Source organism: Microplitis mediator, chromosome 10, assembly GCF_029852145.1.
Source record: "Microplitis mediator isolate UGA2020A chromosome 10, iyMicMedi2.1, whole genome shotgun sequence".
Classification (NCBI taxonomy): domain Eukaryota; kingdom Metazoa; phylum Arthropoda; class Insecta; order Hymenoptera; family Braconidae; genus Microplitis; species Microplitis mediator.
Window position 1 is genome coordinate 7,774,192 of NC_079978.1, and position 21,930 is coordinate 7,796,121.

Below are 21,930 nucleotides of genomic sequence, written 5' to 3' on the forward strand. Positions count from 1 at the left end.
TGATCGTCGAGCGGGATATGCTTTTAATTTATTATAGTTTGCTAATTTAAATTACTTGATTATTTTATGTTGTTGTTGTATTATTAAATATGCAATAATTATTTTAATTGTGTCTTAGATAAGTAAAAAACAAAATTTGACATTAAGCAAAAATTTTTTTTTAATTTACGAGTAAAAAAAAAGTTTACGACAACTATGTTCTGCCTCAAAGCCTTAACTTATTCTTTTTTCTTTTTTTGATTTTTATCTTGCCCTCTTGCTGACGATGCTTCATGCTTGCTGATACAAAATCTTCGTGCGCTTCGCTACCTGCCAAAATTAACGCCTGCGAAAAACAAAACTGCCGACGAAAACTATCTGAAACGCACGACTGACCAATCACCGCCCGCCACATGCCAATAAAATATATAAACCACGCAACGGCTGCACTAAAACTAAATTCATTTCATTATGGATTATTAAAAAAAAATAAATAATTAAATAAATAAATGTATGACAACTGGAATCAAATGGATAATGGGAAAAAAAAAACAATCGGCAAAATCCAGGCCGGATCATTATCGTCAAACGTGCCGGGAATGGGCGCTATGGCTGGTGGAGTGTCAGGAGTGCCGGCATCGGCTGTACCCGGAGGACTTCAGAACGCGAATATGGCGAGCATTGAGCTCGGAAAGAAGCGGATGCGCGACACCAATGATGATCTGCTAATGGTACCACGGCTTTTGCATGATGTACACCTTCCTTTCTTTTATTGAATAGACAACGAGCAATTACACACTTTTTTATATCACTTACTTTTACTTGAACGCTTTATTATTTTCTTAACTGAAAGTTTTCTTCGATCACATTTTTTTTTTCCACAACTAATGTAAGACACCCAGTACCCGATCAGGGAACTAGTACTTAGTTACTCTTGTATTTGTATTTCTGTATTTAGTAAAATTTATTAAATATAGAAATACAAATACATGAGTAACCATGTACTAATTCCCTGATTGGGTACTAGGTCTTTACAGATTTTCAGTTGCACTAGTTTTGAACCACTGATTTAAATATTTATTTTGTAATTTTGTACACAAAATCACTTTTATACCCAGTAATTGCTCGTTATCTATTCTAGCCTATTTTTAAGTTACAAATATAGTCAATGCGATTGTAAATACACTGCCGAGCGCGCTTAGAGCTCTAGCTTCTTTATTGTCTAACAAATGCAATTATAATTATTAATTATTTTTTAAATTGCAGACTTAACTCGCGACTAAATTGCACGATTTATTTAAATTTTTATAAAAAATTTATATTTTTATTTCTTAAAATTTAAATTCATTTTTAAAAAACTTGCTAATAGTACATTTATTTATAGTTTAAAAAAATCCTTACTTCGCGGTTTTTTTTATTATTGTCTATTTGCGCTTACATTATATTTTACTTTAGCATTACCATGTCTTCAGAGCTTTTACGCCTCGTATTGTATTTATAGACCGCAAAAAATTCAGTCTTTTCTATTGTTACACATTTTCCACAATTCATATCTATATCTATACCTATAACCCTATTTACAATCTAATATATGATACAAAAATTCATTTTTACAATATCTACTCATATAAAATATACTTCTAACCCTTACAAAACAAAATTACTTCTACACCACTATGTAATTAAAAAGTACAATTGAAAAGACTGTCAAAATATTAAAAAAAAATTATTTGCAAACCCTACAGCTACAAATTTTAAACTTCTTCCTTAGCATACGTTACATTTTCATTTACAACTGTTTCATATAAACGATGAATTATTATATTTTAAACTTTCGTAGTATTAAATTTATCAACAGTGAAATAGAAAGTGTAACATGTGTGTTTAAACTTTAATTCACGCTACTTATACATGTACATAATATACTTCTTTGTATGAGTATATGTATATAAATTTAGCGTAATAGCGTGAATGAGGTTTTGTGAATAATTTCAAGCTTGCGCCGGTGATGCATGTTGTGCTTTTTCGAGCCCAAGGTGACGGTGCAACCGACGTCATCCTGTCGACGACTATCAAGACATTGATGTCTTAAGATATATATATACATCATTATTTAATATATCAAGTAACGGACAACACGGTGATTTTGTCCGCAATATATAATAATAAATTATTTTGTCATTCAACCGCGTCAACTTTGCCGGCAGAATACAAGCACTTTCTTTATACTTTATAATAGATTATGCTTTATATACACACGCTAAATTTAAATAATTTTGAGTACCGAATACATCATACTGTTATTTTTATTTTAAGTTCAATATATTTAAAATCACGTGAGTTTATTTAAAGCAAATAATTTTATAAGTCATCGATTGCAATTCAATGTATAATAAATATTATAGTGAAAAATTATGAAAAATATAGAGATCAAGATTCGTAAATATAATCGGCTTTAAAGCTTTTCGCACCTTGTCCGCAGCTTCCGATTGAATTATATTCCGATAGACATTTTATTTCGCTGCACACGTCGTTTGCATTTATGCGATTTGTAATAAAAAATTTTGCTGCTTTTATTATTTTATTTTATATCATTTATTATTATTACTATTATAATTATACAGACAACATTATTATTATTCATTATATATGTTGAGTTATTTACTTCTTCTATTAATTATTATTTTGTTTGATAATTCGCAAACTCTCGCTTTATTTTAGTTTAATTATTATTTCCTTTTAATTATTTATTTATTTAACATTGCCACAGCTTTGGTCGTACACAATTTCGCGCTTTTTTTTTTAAATAATCTGGTTGAACGTAATTGGTCAGTAAAAAAGTAAATATTAAAGTAACTCAAAGAAATATCAGCTTCGCACACTCGTTTTTCATTTTTAAAAAATGAACGGCGTGATCAATTTTTAAAAAAACTATTGAATAAAAATAATAATTAATTATAAATTTACTTGGCTTATCTAGGAACAAAGCTAAGACGACTATTTGTTACGTAATCTCATGTATCACGTGCTAGATTCGATGTAAATTTTACAGTTAATCCAACAACAACGTTAACCTCGTTTCTTGGGAACGTCTTCGCAAGCTGCGTCATCGGCACAACTTGTATGCACTAGCACCCACTGCTCCCTTCCCGGTTCCAAAGAACAAAAAATAACATACAAACAAAACAAAAAAAAGTATTTAAGCACGAAGATTAATCGTGTTTGCCACGTCCTCGAAAATAGTTGAAACCTATCCTGTCTTTGTTGCAGATGGAATCAAAGTCCTTTGGATCATTCTACTACGAGAATTTTGTAAGTGAAGATTCAAAAATACACAACATTGATTATTGACTATAATCCGCGCTACGACCATCATATATTTATGATAATCAAAATAAAATCAAATTATTATTTTTTTTCTTGTCGATGCAATCGGTAGCATTAATTTTTATGAAGAAAATTATTTTTTTTATTTTTTTACTCGACTTTTTAATTTTTCCCTCATTTTTTTTCAATACGTGTATTTTTTTTATTTTTTTAATTTAAAAACTAACATCAACAAATGAAAAAAAAGAAGCAGTATAAGGGTTTGTATATGAGCAAATATAAATAGCGAGCGCAGTGATCCTGCGGGGAATCACGCCTACGTATTTTAACCCAAGTATAAACAAGTCGAGGTTATAAATAAATAAATAAATAAAAAATAAAATATTTAAAAGGTGTAGGAAAGGAAAAACAAGTTAATCAACAGACATTTACCATTGATTTCAGGCCTTTCCGGGAATGGTACCGTACAAGCGTCCCGCGGGTGACAAATCCGGGATGCCAGTGTATCAAGCAACTGGCGCGACGACCTATCAACAATTAATGCAGTTGCCGCAGCCCTTCGTGCCTGTGTCATGTGAGTACGCTGGAACACCACCCCTTCCCCAACCACCCTCTAATCAGTCAATCGCGAGTACGCAAAACTCAATACCGTCCTCCCAACAAGCGTCATCCTCGAGTAACGCCGAAACAAACGGTGTCCTCGTAGATCCCAACAATCCTCCTCCACCCCCGCCAAGCGTAGGTGTTGGCGGCGGTGGTGGTGGAGGAGGAGGTGGCGTAGGCAGCAACGATGGCAATAGTAAACAAATATCATCCTCAAATCATGATAACGAAAATAATACACGGAACTCTCCTGAATTGAATCACACAAGCACACCGCAAGTGAGCCAACTGGCAGCAGTGCATTCTGCATCAACAGCAGCAACAATAAACCACCCAATGACCTCATTAACTGGACTCTCATCAATGCCCAGCATGACTAATCTAACGTCAATGGCAAATATGGTGTCTATGGCCAACATGAATTCTATTCAAGCGTCAATCGCAAATATGCAACATCAGCAACATCAAGCTAATTCAATGGCTAATTACACAATGGCCAATATGGCTCACCTTAATGTCCTTAATTCACTTGGTATGAATCCCACAAGCTTCGCAGCTATGGATCCAGCCACTCTGGCTAAAGAAGTCGCACAAAAAAATTACGCTAAAGCAATTAAATTTTCACAGGCGACACAGCAGTACGGTATTAATCCACTTAATGCATTGAATTACACCGGTGTTGCATTGAACAAACAGGCATTGTCGATGAGTCAATCTGGAGCCGCTGCTGCTGCTGCAGTACACGCTGCTGCTGCAAACAATGCCGCTGCTGCTGCCGCTGCGTCACGGCAAATGCTTCCACATGGGCTAGCTCATCATGGTATACCGGGTACCGCAACTCTTGCCTCAAATCTTCCAGCCAGTTTGCTACACTATCCCAGACCGAGTGCTGCTAGTATAAATCCTTACTCACTTATGAGACAGCATCCAATTTTACCTACGCCTTACATGCAAGCCTCATTGTCTGGTGTACCAAGTGCTGCCGCAGGACTCCAACAGCACACCAATCCTTACCTACAAAATCCTTACGCCCTTTTACCAGGCATGGCCGTCCATGGCATGCACGGCGTTAATCCCGGTTTATCTGGTGTCCCTCAATTGCAAGCTGGTAACCCGGCTACCATTGCAGCCCAGCCACAAGTCGCCATACCCGTCAGCTCTGGCGTTATTATGCAGCCTTATAAGAAAATGAAAACTACATAAATAAATAAATTCAAATACTTTTATTGCATACAGACTTAAATAATAATACATAACTATTATTATTATTAATATTATTAATATTATTATTAAATCGCTGAGCATTCTGTTCATTTAAATAGATCTCTAGTAAGTTTTTTTCTTTAAACTTTTTATTATAATTATAACTTATCTATATATCTATTCGTTTGTTTGTTTGTTTATTTTAATTAAATGGAGATTTAATGATAAAGATTGCAAGCGACTGATAATCGATTTAACTGACCGATTAAAAAATGTTTCAAAATTAAAATAGTTTCATTTTCTAGTCAGACATTGTCAGTGAACAGTGCCTTATTGATTATTCGATGCCACGGATTATAATAATATATATAATCTTATTTACGCCACTGATTAATATGCATCATACACACATATATAAGACTACTATATTAAAAATAATTATTTTTCTTGTTGTTAATTCATTTATTAACTAAATTATATTCATTTTATATTTTTAAAGACTGCCTGTCACTTTTTAAATATATATATATATATATATTTCTTTTAAAATGTTTTCATTAAGTTACATATTTATCTTTTAATTATTATCTTTATTTTATTTTATTTTACTTTTTTGTCAATATGGTTGTTTGTTACATTTACTATTTAAAAAAAAAAATTAGTGTCTTATTAAACTATTAAAATTATTTTTAAACATTTTTATCAATTTAAATATTGAAGTTATTATTATTATTGGTTTAAATGATCATTGTCAATAATTTACGGGACAAAAATGCATCGATCATTAATTATAATTAATAAAACATAATTGTTTTATGTTAACATAAATTTTCTATATATTTTTTTTTCTTTTATTAATTACGTTCTCGCTAGATTTTATGAGAGTGAATGTAGCAGACATCAAATAAATTTGAAATTATTAATAAATCGAGTAAATAATTAATAAAATAAAATTTTTTAAAAATGCGCGTTTAAAAAATTTTTAAATCAATAAGTGCATTTTTTATAAATAGTATTTTCGTAATTATTTACCCTATTTATTTATGATACTGAATTAAGCCGATGTCTAATAATTTTTTGATTTTTTTCAAAATGATAAATTATGAAAAAAAAAATATTTTAAATAATTGCACCTATAGTTGTTTCAATTTTCTACATGTGTATATTTTTAGATATTTTTTTTTTTTTGTAATTAATTAGTTTAGAAAAAATTCAAAAATTTTTAATTGTCTGCTAGTGTCAGGATCATATTTATTGATAATTTTGAATTTGTCTGATGCCTGCTAAATTTACACTCGTTAGATTTTATATATTTCATATAATATATAATCATGTTTTAAATGTATGCAACTTGTCCAAAGACACAAGTTTCAACTTGCTGTCAAAATTTATTTTTAAAAATTCTAATTGTTTTTATTATATGATAACTATTATTATTATTATATTCAAATAAGTTACAAATTTGAATAATTATATTCGTTGACATTTTAATACATATTTAGGTTTAATTTTATTTATAAACACACAATATTCGATAAAAAATATTTGGGAGAGTTCCGTAACAAAGTCGTCATCATTGCGGTACAAAATAAATAGTACGCATTAAATGGATTTTAAATAAAGATAAATAAAGTTTACAAAGTGATGAATTTATTATTATAAATTTATAAATAAAAAGTAAATTTAAAAAATGCCAGAGTTACCGCCTGCTGCAAAGATAAAAGAAAAAAAACGTTTAATGAATTTAATCGTCTTTTGAATAAACAAGAATTGTATATGAACCGTCGTAACGATAATATTAACGTTTAAAAAAAAAAGTAAATAAAAATGCATTAAAAAAAAAACGTAGAAAACGAAAGATAAATAAATAAAAAGGAAATGGTGAATTAATGTATTGTATTTTTGTGAGTACATGTATTTCTTCAAGGGTAACTTAATAAAAGAAGAATATTAGAACGAAAGTTAACGAGTGTGATATGAATAAAACAAAAAATAATAATGAGTGCAAGTAAATATTATACTAAAAAAGCAGGCGTATGGATCTTGAAAAAAAAAGAAAAAACAAAAAAAAAGAAAAAACAAAAAAAAAGATGCAGGAAAATATAAACCAACAAATGTCGCGTTTTTTCAATACGCTTGTACATATCTGTGCTCGAATGCATAGATATTTATTTAAAAAAAAATAATATATATATATATATGAAAAAAAATGATAATATTAATATTTAAAACTATACTTGCCAGTGATTTGAATACTTTTCGAATTGATATATAAATATATACTATACAAATATATATAACTGACAAGAGAGTGATATAAAGAATTCTATATACTTGTATATATATATATGATATACAATTCTTTTCATAAGTGAAAATCATAATATAATAATGTACATTTATATATTATTATATTTAAAAATTAATATAATCAGGTACAGAATAATCCGTAAAAAAAAATAAATATGATAGATTATAATAATCTCAATGATTGATAGAATTTTCCAGTCGATGTATTGAGATATATTAAAGGCGTACTGTATGTAGGAGAAAATAAATATATTAGTTAGCATTGTATGATGATAAATTAGGTCCTAAGACGGTCGGAAAAAATTTTAAATACAAATCAAAGTCCTCAGAGATTAATTATTGCAAGAGTTTGAATTTACAAAAAATGATTAATTTTTTTTTTTAGTAAATTTAATTATTTTTCTCTGAATAATGATAATAATAATGTAGGAGGTGAATTAAAAATTAAATTTTAATGAAAGAAATAAAAAAAAAAGTGGACTCTCACATTCTTGATTCTCTGGGTTCTTTGATCCTTTGCAAGATTAAAAATGGCTCCTGAGAATACGGCGGTCTACGCACACTTGCACAAAATAATTGAATTAAATAGAGAAAGAGTATATAAAATAAGTAATAGAAGGAAATAGTAATAACTATAAAAAAAAAAAATAATAAATGTGGAGAAAACAACGTACACTATTTCTAACCGGACTTTGTTATTTACACACGCGCCGCGAAATAAATAAAAGCCTAAAAATAACGCCGGATGTCTTCCAGTTTGAAGAGCGGTTAATATTTAAAACCGCATAGATTTATTTTTTTTATTTAGTCTGTTGTAACAAATAGTCAGATCGAAGATTTTTTATAAATATTCAGACAAAAAAGATTTAAAAAATTAAACGATATTTAATAATTAATTAATTAATTTTAAAAATAAACAAGGGAACCATTTTTATTCTTAACAAGGAATATATATTCACTAGGGCCGTCCATTGTGATAGTATAGTTTGTATAAATATATATTATTATTATTGCCCTAAGCACACAAAATTACTAATAAAAAAATAGTAATAATTATAAATTAATTAAAATGAAGTAAAAAAAAAGGTTTTAAAAACTATATGGCGATAAATTGTATGTGTAGTGAAGAAAATTTTTCGATGGATAAAAAAAAGGCCTATTGCTGCGCCAAAGCCAATATAAAGCGATAAATAAATTTATTCACTATCGTACTTAAAAATTAAAAAGATTTAGTAATAAAGTAAAATTTTTAAAAAATAAATATGATTATTATTACAATTAGCTTGCAAATCGGTAATGTAGGATTCATTTGAATGTTTAAATTAATATCTAAATTAGTGAATACTAAAATATATAATTAGATTAAAAAAAAAATAAAATATTAATAATAATAATTAAATAAAATTATAAGATCAACGAGCTGTTGGCTGGTACGAATTGATGAAGCCCAAGGCCTGATAAAATTTTACTAGTTTAATTAGTCATGAATTCATGCAATTTTTAAATTTTAAATTTATAAATTAACAAGAAAAAAAAATTATTTTATTTTAGTCAAAGAAAATAAAAAATTTACTATTGATATTTTGGCTTAGATAATTTTTTAATAGTAATGTTATTTTTTATTATTATTATTATTATTATTATTATTATTATTATTATTATTATTATTATTATTATGTTTTAATGTGTGTTATTGCTAATCAAGAGTTTTTATGTCGTTGAGAATGAAATTAATTCAAGTTTTAAAATTTAAAAATATAAATTTATAAATTAGCTTTAAGGTCTTGGGCGCTAATTCGGTTAAATTCAGCGGAAGTGCCTTCCTTTGCACTAATAATCCACTGCGCACCGTCATAGGAACACCATAAGATCTAGAATGAGTGGAAAAAGAAAGATTTTAAACAAAAAAAAAAAAAACATTAACTAATAATCACAAAGTACACTACTTATTATATAAAATATGCCTAATATTATTATTATATATTAAATTTATATACATATTAAAAAATATATATATATACAAATACTTGCGCAATATTATTGTTGCATATAAGTTGCGTGCAACGAAAAATAAACATACTTTATTAAAATACATAAAATTATGAAGAAAAATATATATAGATAGAAAATACTGGAGTCTTGATTAATATTTAAAAAAAAATTCAAATACTATGACATAAGATATCATTTTATGATATAATAACAATTATTACATATACAGGTACTACTTATTATTGTATACCGTACCGTTTCTAATTCTTCATGTAAATTATTGGATAAACACTTACTACACACATTCACGCATATAAATATATATGTATAGTACCTATTTATCGAATACACTATTTGCGTATGACCCCGGGAATGCAAATGCAAAGTTTCACGCGTTCGTCGTGTTTAAATAATTCGCGCATAGAGTATATATTAATAACATACATATATACATATATATATGTCAGACTGTATTTTAATCAAGTGTAATATGTTAATGACATAATTAGTCGTGCACGAGAGTCATATTTAATATTTTAACATAAAATATTTATCGTGGCTAAATGCAACACGTATTTAAAGTTAAAATTTTATTTAAATATATATAATTATTTTAAAATCGAGAAAATCGAATGCGTTTTTTTGCGCATGCACACTCGTGGGGTTTCGTCAGGATTCAGCCAGTAATTGTAATAATAATGCTTGAGAAAATGCATGAAATTATTTGTTTTTATTAATGCTTATTCTTATTTCATTATCTTTATCTATTCGACGACAACAAAAACAAAAAAAAAAAAATGCAAAAAAAAGTTTACCCGTCAAGCTAAATATTTCTGTAATGTTTATTTTTATTATTATTATTATACTCGTATAATCAATACTGCGTCTTTTGCTAATAGCCTTTTATATAACCTTGTCGCTTCCTGCTTCCTCAAAAAAAAAAATCCTTTTTTTTTTTTAAACAAAATAGATAATAATAAGACTTTGCTGCTTGAATTTATACCCTGTAAAAAAAAAACTGTCCGATTTAATGATCAAAAGTTCCGTACCCTTTGAGATGTACAAATTGTAAATTTAAATGGCAAATGAAAAAGATCTTTTTTTATATAAGTTGTTACAAAAAAAATTTATCAATGTATGAATATTTATTAAACTAAATCAATTTGGACATCGTTTATTGTAAATCCAAGCACAAAGTCTCTTTTTAATTCTATAGTTAATATTAGTTGCTTTAAATATATACATTTATAAATATATAGATATATATTTATAAATGTATTATATACATCACGAGTACCACCGACAAAAGCTCAAGTTTAAATTTATCAGAACCTTTGAGTTCGCTAGTGATTGTGTGCTAAAGTACCCCTTGCACCACTATATTCTCCTGTCTCTGGTTCCTTTCCAAGGCTTTTCAGCGCTTTAGATGCGAAACTTCATGGTACGAGGGATGAAAATCAGACACAAGAAAATCAAAGACGTTCAATGGATTATTTTATTTTCAATTTTTAAAATAATAATGATATATATACAACAATCCCTGTATATTATTAATATACAAGAGCTTTACAAAAAAAAATACTTATATAATTTTATTATTAATTGATGTATGCATTCGGCGTAATTATATATTATTATACTATTATATTAACAAAAAAAAAAACATTTATTAATGGTAATATCGGTGGTACAGATAAAAATTTCCTTTTCCTTTTTAACTGGCTTATAAAATTATATTCTGCTGTAGAAAATATAAAATGCACGATTTACGCCACGTGCATCATTTATATTTGTAAAACCTATATTAATGCTTCAGCCGTCTCATATATATAAATATGACGCATCATTATTTGCACTAGTTGAATATTTATATTACACATACATATAAATGAAAAAAAAAAAGAATTAAAAGTGAAGAGTAAAAAAATAGCCGAGTAACTTTATTCAGTGACGTCAAAACAATTATCATTGGAAAAAGATAAATATTTTTATACTTCTGCTAGAGTAGAGGTACCATTTTTGGACAATTAATCCTTCATTTTAATTAATGAGTGTGTAAAAAAAAATCTTTCATTTTAACTGTGATAAAAGTATCTTTGTACTCATTTAAAAAATTAATTATGACATTGCGTCTTTTAAAAATTATTTTATTTGAATTTTTCAAGTGTCCAAAACGGGCCAAAAACGGTACTTCTACCCTATATAAAAAAAAAAAAAGTACAATAAAATAGATATATGTGTATGTGTGTTTTGTCGCAGTTTATTAGCAATCACTTGAAAAGTATATCATATATATATGCACACTATTTCTTTTCTTGGACACACTAAAAAAGTAAAAAGCTCCGCATAGCAAGTAAGTTGTTGCAGCTTTGCCGCATCCAGGCTTTAAAAGGTACATCGGACGCTGACTGGACAAACAGAAGTTGTGATTCCATCCGGAATCCTTGTAGATCGCTCTATGCTACTTTCAAAATATCCAAGTGAGCGAGTACCGAGTGAAATAGCTACTTTTTAGCGTGAATATATTGCTACTGTTTTCATGTCTTTATTTTATTTTATTTATTTATTTATTTTTTCTCTTAAATCTTTTATTTTTCTCCTCCATTTTCTTAACAAATACAAGAATGCATATATCAAATTTATATTATTTTTATTTTTATTTAAAAACTAGTGCATGTGCAATACACAAACGTTTTGCGAATTATATTATTTCCACACACGCAACATAACATTTACTTTTATTTCTTCATAATAATTATAATTATAATCATTATTGTTATATTAATCTTTGCGTTTGCAAGTTATTAATTATTAATGCCGTTAATTTAAGTTTAATATTCTAATTTTTTTTAATTTGCACATGTTTGCATAACAGCTAACGTATTTTATTTTGTTAACACACTTTATTTAATATATATCCATTATATATATTTGTAAAGCTGATGTGCAAGCAATCAAATTTAAATATCAATCATCTTAATGCAATTTTTAATTTAATTACGTTGTAATATATTTATTATTTTTAATTTATTTATTTATTTTAGTGCTGCATGTAACTCAAATCCGTTCATGATCTCTCTTTGAACTTTCTGTTTCATGCTTGCCCTCGCCTGGATTCGCCGCACGTCTTTGAACTGAACCAACACTTCCTAAAAAAATATATTTTTTTAAAATTACACTGGAATGCTCTCAAACCCTCGCCTATCCTGACATGTTCCTGTCCGACTTTAAAAATATCCGCTCCTTATTGACATCACCCAACCCATAAACTATCGGTAACTCATTATATTAATTATTTTATTTATTTATTTTAAACTAAAAAAAAAAAAATTCAACAACAACAAAATCAATATTCATAATAATAATAACTAATAATTAATTTTAAATCTTAATCCTCTTCTATCATATGGCGATTGTGGATCTATATTTACCGTTGTCGTGATTAATTATTATAATAATTATAAATGAATTCGCACCACGCAATTTCCACCAAATGCTGCATTCACTGCCGCAAATTGATCAATTACATATCTGCGTGACTTGATTTTACATCATTACTTTTGCATTGCTATATAAACCAAACATAAAAAAATAATAACAATTATTATATATATAAATATAAATATTTATTCTTGTATTTCTGCCTGATTGATTGACTATGAACGAAAATAAATTAAATTTTTGGTGTTGGGCCCGTCATCTCTCACAACGACACGCTGGATCGCCAACTGATGGTCTGCACTTGGTTTTTTCTACTCAAAATAATTACAACCAATTATTTTAAACGCGTCATCACTAATATTTACTTATTTGATAAATAATCAATAATAAAATAAAAAATTTTAAATTAAATTAAAATTTACTTTACAAATTGGCATTTAAAATTCGGCAATTAATTTACCTCGGGAAAATTGCTTGTTTAACTGAATTAAATTCGATCAAATTAATTTATTGTTTCACACAAATTGTCATTTATTATCGGTTAACTATTTACCAAAATTTTTTTTTAAATTCTTTAATAATTATATACAATTATATATTATAATTACTTGATATTTTTAATTGTTGACGGTGTAAATTTGCACTGCGGCCGCATTATCGCTATGCCCGTTCACTTTAATTAAAAATTAAAATATTTAATGATATTAATTATAATTATTAATTAATCACCCTGGTACATGGTTGACTGTAATTATAAAAATTAATGACAACAAAATTAAAATCCTTCATCACAACTTCAATACCAATTGTAACTATAAAAAAACCCGGCCTAAAAAAAAACTAAACAATTATGGCCAATTATTATTATTGATGTACGCATTTTAATTTAATTTATTATAATTTTTGTTTATTCTATTTTTTTTATTTTATTTATTTAAAAATATTAAATATAATTAAACGCTTGAATATTAAATTGTAAAACTTTCGTATTGTTTCTACACGCCTGTTGTAATTGCTGCCACGTTTCGAATTATTCGGACATGTACCTGGGTGGCCTGGAGGGGACATCCAACTTGATCCTCCCTTTGATTTGGTGCGTTCTGTACTGAATTCGCTAATATGATGGTACTGAAAAAAACCAAAAAAAAACTTGATAATAATTTAAAAATCTATTTGAAAAAAAATCGTACGAACACTGCCTCGTTTGCTGCATGTGGATCGCCTTAGCAGCCTTAGCCACTGTCGGGGCCCATGTGGTCCCTCAAAACGCTCACTGTGTCGTCTACACAGACAGCTGCGGACAGGTAGACTCATTATTGTAACCAGTTTTTACCCTCCATCAAGTCTTTATTATTTATCTTTAATCCGTAACAGAGTTACCTCTTATTATCTACCATAAATATTTACATAATAACTCGAATTATAAATTATTTACCTCAAACAACTTAATTAATACTTGTCACTATACATCTTATTATTTATTATTATTACATTTAATTACGGATTTTATTTAAATAATACAGGCCTGATATGTTAATGCTGCTAACCTTTGAGGATAAAGAGGATAAGGGCAATTGAATAAATTTGAAATTTCGTTTTACTTTTAAAATCACAGACAAAAATACTTTTTAAATTTATTTAAATAATTATCAATTGTCTTTGTTCCTCATTAACCTCAGCTAACACGTAGCTTTTGGGGGCGTCTCCCTCACGACTGCTCACCGCAACTATAACTGCGAATAACCACTGCATATTACCTGGTGTTTGTCTATTATCATAAATGCGATCGTTATATATTATTACATATTAGAAAATAATAGTAATTATTATTATAATTATTATACTTTTATTTTATATTGACGTTCTCTATAAAGCCTGAGGATATCGAATATTCAATTGTAGCAAGCTTTCATTATACATTTTCCTTTCTCGGTGGTATATTTTAATTGGATATATTTTAATTAACGTTACGTTTGTATTTAATTTTACAGCTAATGTAATCAATAGTAATTAAATATTAGCATTCAAAGTAATTCATAGTTTTGCATAAATAATTTATACTCAATTTAATATTTTTTTTTAACTTTACTCTGTGCAATTTTATTTTTTTATTTAACGAGCACGTAAATACGTATTTGAAATCTATATTACACGATCTCGGTGTCATTCTCGGCTTTGTAATAAACAATTGTCGTTAAAAAAAAAATGATAGATAACAAATGTTACTCTCACGCGACTTTACTGTCATAAATATATAAATGGTGCACGTTAAAATATAAATAAATTTATTGAATTGCATCCGTGCATCACTTTTGCTTCCGTAGTACCAGCTTTTTATGCATATTATTATTATTATTATTTATTATGTTGTTGATATTAATGAACACAACTTTTAAAATTGTAAAACGTGATTGATAATTATTTTATTTAATTATGACATAAGAGAAAGCAGTGAATGCTAAACGAGTCGCATTTGCACGCACGCGATTGTCAACTCTGTGTTCTACATATTATTTTTTTCTTTATTATTAAATTTCATACTTTTTTTTACTATTAAAATATATTATTTAACGACACACAAACTAATATGTTGAAATATATTACATTGAAATATACTATGGCTTTCGGAATTGAAAGGTGTTAAAGGCCTACTTTGTTGATTATTATAATTGGCTGTGTATTGTTGTTATGGTTGCGGAGATCGCAGTTGAAAAATAGTGTTGAACTTATTTGCAGTAGAATATATCCATGTATACATATTTTATATTTATAAACAAAATAAAATATATATACATGTGTATTAATTTGACAGCTTACGATTTCCCTCATCTTTCGTATCACGCCAATTCCCGCTAACTTATCGCTGTCTTTTGGTTTGTTGCGTGAAGTATTAGATCCTATAGTCAAGGTGCCCTTTATATAAAAATATATATGTACATATATATATTTTGAATCACCCCAAATATCCCAATAAAAGTTTTTTTATTTTTTCTCTATTAAATTTAAATATCGTAGCTCTATTATTCATAAAAAGTAGCGAGTGAATGTGTGTGTTTAAATAAAAATTCACGTACACAAACCAATTGGCGGTAGTTAGCGCTTGGCGATAACTAAAAATGCTTGGGTGACGTGTGCTAAATAAAACCAACATAACGTTTACATAAAAAAAAAAAAAAAAATATTAAAAACGCCATCCGTCACTTTGAAATGGCCACAAGTAATCTGTTTTATTTTTTTACAATATATATTTTTATTTTATTTTACATAAACACACTTTATTATTCGCTATTGTTGTTTTCACATTCGTACTGATTTTAATGTCTTAAATATTTATTTATATATTTATATATAAATGTATATAAATTTATTTTTTATTTCTGGTTAAATTTACTACTGTCATTAATACATTAACAATATTTAATTATTTATATAATAATCACAAGACGCTTATATATTTGTTTACCGGTAATATATTGTTAATGCACCGTTAATCACCCAAGCACCTAAAGCCCCCTTCTCCCGGGCCATTTATATTTGCATGACAAGACTCTGTGTTCGTAGCAAATTATATATAAATATATACATATCTTTAAGCAATTTGCCAGAATTTCTATTATACGCATCATATTAAGTACTTACTTACATTTATATTTGTTATAAACCCAAAACCTCCTTCTACGTACGCCGGAGGATATATATTTATATATTATATACATATATAGTGAACACGGTATATAATTAACTTTTTTTCTTTATTTTTTTTTACATTTGCGAGTTACATTTATATATAGTCTATACTATAAAGTTATTACATTTGAATACTTATATTAATATTAATAATAATTATTTTTATACGTAATTATTTATTATTTTATTTGCACGCTTTAATGGTGAGCCTAGTATTTTACTTTTCTGCGCGTTATAATTATTTACATACATATATTTATCGTAGCTATATTTATTAAACAAATTTATATTTTTTTTTCCCTTTATAAATATATATGTATGTATAAATATATAACTACACGTCCTTGATTACTCGCAATTTAGTAATTATTAATTAATTAAATATTTGGTAGGTTGTATAATGCTTTTAATCTAACGTTTTTTGCTAACACGATTTTTCATCTATTTAATTGGATGTTTATAATCTACTCGCTGAATTATCATTCATTGTAACAGTTTTTAAATTATTACTATTATAACATTTTTTTTTACAATTTATTTATTTATATATCACTATTATTACAATTATTAGATGCGCGTATTCGTGTGTGTATTTGTGCTCACAATGTTTATTAATTTCTGTTCAAAAATTGTATCAATAGTTATCGCGTTTTTTTACATTATACACAATTATTTAATGCATATATATATAGAAATATATATGCATTAAATATATTCATTTGAAATTTTTAACTCAACGCATCTTTATAAATTAAAATAACGTTTTTTGATATTATTATTTATCGCTACCGGAGTGCATGTATTCGTGCGTTAATATTTTTTATTATTTTATAATTCAGTATACATATATTATATATATATTTTTTTTAGTGATATTTATAAAGTATGTAGTTATCGGTTCACACAATTGTCACACAACAATCATACAATATTTAATTACAAAATAACTTAATTAAAATGATTACTAATTAAAAAAAAAGGACAAAAACGTAAAATACAATTTGCGAAGTGATTATTTTTACACAGTTATTTTTTGTCGAACCAATTAAATTTATCAATTGTGATATTTTATTTAAAAGTCTAGTCATTGAAGTCAATAATGGCCCGCTGAGAAGAGGACTTGATACAATATCTGATTCGCAAATAAATATGATTATTTTATTGAAAACAATAAAATGAAAAATTAAATTTAAATTAATAAATTTGAATATTTTCGAAGTATTAAATAATTTGCGAATCAATTAGGATCCTTTTTCTTCATAGGCACGTCCCTTGCACTAAATGTATTGAGAATGTACTTTTAAAATACGTATTGTAAACAGCTATGGGCCATTACATATTTAAATAATTTTCATTTTATTTAATCAGCCCTTTTTTTAATGGGAAAGTTAAATATTTTTTAATTCTATATTACACAGACGCAAGGTTAGCTTGCAAATTTATTTGAAACACGATACGAGCGCTAGGGTTTCCCTGTTTAAGAAAAAAAAAAAAATAAGAAACATTAAAGTAAATAATAATAACGTTCTACTGCAAATTTACATAATAAATAAAATAAAAATATAAGAATACACGAGCAGACGAAGTATAAATGAGCTTGCGACCTTATTTTTTTTCGAGTAACACAACTAATGTAACTAGAAAAAAAAAAAATAATAATAATAAATAATCTTTATAAATTAATCGCAAAATATCTTCGACTACTCGTGTATCACATTAGCTATTAAGTACCTCTTAATATTTACGTTCAATCCATTTTATAGAGCATGTAATTTATTATGTTTTCCATGCTCTATTAAACTGGATAGAGTAAGTGAGAGTATGAGATTGTGAACAGTGTGTGTATTGTGTGTGTGTGTGTGTGAACAAGTGGTGTAATTTTAAAAATTTCCTTAATTTTTTATTTTTATAACTTCTCTATCCTTATTATTTTTATTTTTATTATCATTTACTATTTTTCCTTTTTTATAACTCACTCTTATAGATTATTTATCACAGAACAGTACGTATATAGAAACCGGAATATTTTCTTTCAGTTACTGGACACCCTCCCGGTGTGCCAAGATTTTAATCGACAACTGTGCAACCGTCCCGCCTGTAAATTCATTCATCTCCATGACGGTAAGTTTTATCATATACATATAATATTAACTAAAATATTATTATATCTTACTATATATTATATAGATATTAATATTTAGTAAACTCACGAAACATATCCACATGTGTATGGTTCAAAAGACACACTGTAAAAAATTTGGAATCCGCCGTGTGGTGTGAATGATTTCGTGTAAAAATTTTGAACACCGCCAGTGTGAAAGTTACACGACGCAGTGTTAAATTTTTAGCCGCGTGAATTAGAACGATTACACCGCCAACAGTGTAAATGTTAAATACTTACGTTAATAGAATCATTAATTTATCAATTTCGAACCATAAAATACTTTATAATGGTCGTGTAAATATCAATGGACAAGTTTTATTCTTATATATATATATATATATACTCATTTTAATAATAAAAATAGATATTGGTAATTTTTATTTAACTACGGATCTTATGATCGGACAATGTTTGAGTTTTGAGCTGATAACACCAAACGGTGTAAAAAATACAACTTACACCGTGTTAAAAGTATACCTCTTGATGATTCACACCGTCAATTCACACCAAGAACACAATGTTAAGTCCTCGAGGACCATTATCACACCAAAAATTATTTACAGTGCAGTAGCTGTCTTAATATACACGCAGAGAAATTTTTAATAAAAATTATCCAAAAAGTATGATACTGTTGAGGACGTGTAGTAAATATTTAAATTTTTCCCGTGCAATTTGTAACATATACTACTCGACAGCATGTAAATGAAGTGCAATTTCTACTAACAACATAGTAAAAATTTAGTTACTGGTTAGATGTCCTTACAGTGTTAAACTTTATGAGTAATTTTTACTCAAAAATTATCTGCGAGTACAATATTACTTGTTATATATATCTAATCAACAGTTATCTGATGTTCGTTGGTTTCAGGAAATGTGGAGGTGGTGGATAACCGCGTGACCGTGTGCAGAGACGCGGTAAAAGGTGCCTGTATGCGGCCCCAGTGTAAATATTACCACATACCGGTGGCATTACCACCGGCACCCTTGATGGCTATCAGCGCTTCCTCAAGCTCCTAGTCTACACTACTACTCCTACTACTACTACTTCTACTTCTACTCCAACTTCTTCATATTACTACTAGACACTACAGTATAACACAACATAATACATACTACATGGTACATAAGTGGGTACACGTCGGCGCGAGGAATGATTTAAGTGAGGGACTAGAATAGCAGCTACTAGACAGCAGATGATGATGATAATGATGATGCTGTTGTATAAGGAATTCAGGAAGGAGAAGAGATTTTCCTTAAACAACACAAGCGTGCATATATCAAAATCCATCTTATACATAATATTGTACTCCATAATACCAGGATGATGGCCTAAGATACACACCACCCTTTTGAACACCTAAATCCGTCAAAAAAAATTTTTAAATATATAAATATTAAACATATATTTATATTGATCGATTGTGTAATAATTCTGGTGCTGTTATCTATAGACAATTAAGTTTTAATGGAGATGAGATATTTCATGACAATTTTATTTTTATTATTTTGTTACAAGTATTTTAAGTTACACACGTGCAGTTCGATTATACGAAGCCATTGAAATTAAATATGATATTATTAGTTTTAATTGTAATAAGTTGACATTTTTTAAAAATCAATCATCGATAGATGACAATAATTAATTAAATGCATAATAATTTGTTTAACTGAGATTATTTTTATTGTAATTGTTTTATTTTAATTATTTTAAGTTATAATTATAAATAAGTAATTGTACATTTATTTTTATATAATTATTTAAAATCAAATTAATAATTATTTCAATGGGTTCGATTAGTTTTAACTGACTGTGCAATTTTCAGACCTAAACTGAGCCCGGCCACTAGATATAAGGAACAAAAAGTATTTATCATTTTTTTTTGTTGTTGTAATGAATCTCCTCGTATAATTAAATGTTTATAAATTATTATTGTTTTTAATTGATATTATTATGTTATAAATGATCTGCAGTTAAAAAAAAAATTAATTTAAACCAAATTAAGTGAGAAAATTTCTGTTAACTATTTTATGTTATAAATTTATTTTATTAAAACTTATAAAATATATATTTTGTCGCAATTGGTTTTATGAATAATAAATTTCATTATATTGAACAAACGAAAATGAATTTTTAAAATTTTATTCACTAAAATTATTCGAGTTATTTTTTTATATTTAAAATAAAAATGCTTCCGGGATTTTTGTTTATCCCATAAGAAAAAAAAAATCATTCAGCGAAATAAATCCTCAATCACAAATTTTCTCAACAAACGTTAAAAATTTATTTCCTCCAAGAACGGATACTATAAATATATATAAAAATATAAATATAAATATATAAATATATACATACACATAAGTATAAATAAATAAACAAATAAATATATAAATATAAATATAAATATATTATATTATTTATACACAAATAACACGTATGAAATACACGGTACTAACAAACGAATGTTAGTACATTGCGTGTACATAAGTGCAAGTAGTAATAAATTGTATTGTATTGTATTGTATTAGACTAGCTAGGGCCTTCGAGCCATCACGAAATAATAAATAATAAATATTAATATTAATCATATATAAGATAAGTCAATAAGGTATTAAATGTGAAGGTAATTAACAACAAAATAAAATTTTAAAAAATAATGACAATTTTTTATACTCGTTAAATTGATATTGATTTTCGATTAAAAAATTGTTTTTATTGTACTGTGCATGATTATTATTTACGATATATGTAGTATCAATTATTATACACATATATATAAAATAAAAAAAAACTGCGAGCAAGATCAGGAACACGGAAAAAACAATATAGTAGTGGCAACTCTCTGGGATAGTACTGAGTACTATCTGTAAAAAAAAAATTTCAAAAAGTACTGTATGCTACACTGTGAAAAATTCCCAATAAATTTTACTACCCATAGTAAAATTTATTGGGAATTTTTCACAGTGTATCTAGACTGTATCCACTACTCTCTGAATCGTACTGAGTACTACTCTGGATAGCATACAGTACTTCCTAAAATTTTTTTATTACAGAAAGTACTCAGTACTATTCCAGAGAGTTGCCACTACTGTATTGTTTTTTCCTTTAACGTTGAGAGTAATGTGATTAACCAACGATCATACAATAATAATTACTACGTATAAATATTTATAATTATATATTATTGATAAATTTAATTAAAATAGTTATGATCAATTTAAATAGT

The 21,930-nt window shown here is 27.3% G+C and overlaps 1 protein-coding gene across 14 annotated transcripts in view; it reads left to right on the forward strand.

Moving 5' to 3' along the window:
• The window catches only part of LOC130676524 (uncharacterized), a 262,954-nt gene extending 243,239 nt beyond the window's left edge, over positions 1-19,715 (forward strand). For 2 of the 14 annotated variants that reach the window (XR_008991418.1, XR_008991420.1), the window contains 5 exons: positions 549-731; positions 3,250-3,291; positions 3,751-3,880; positions 18,579-18,663; positions 19,575-19,715. Coding sequence is in view for 11 of the 14 variants with exons in the window: in XM_057482813.1 (XP_057338796.1) it covers positions 549-731; positions 3,250-3,291; positions 3,751-5,112 (1,587 nt within the window). In the remaining 3 variants the exon portion in view is untranslated. Of the gene's footprint in view, positions 1-548; positions 732-3,249; positions 3,292-3,750; positions 5,654-18,578; positions 18,664-19,574 lie in introns of those variants that run through there. The other 12 variants (XM_057482813.1, XM_057482812.1, XM_057482817.1 and 9 more) reach the window with 10 other exon arrangements.
• The last annotated feature ends 2,215 nt before the right edge of the window (positions 19,716-21,930 follow it).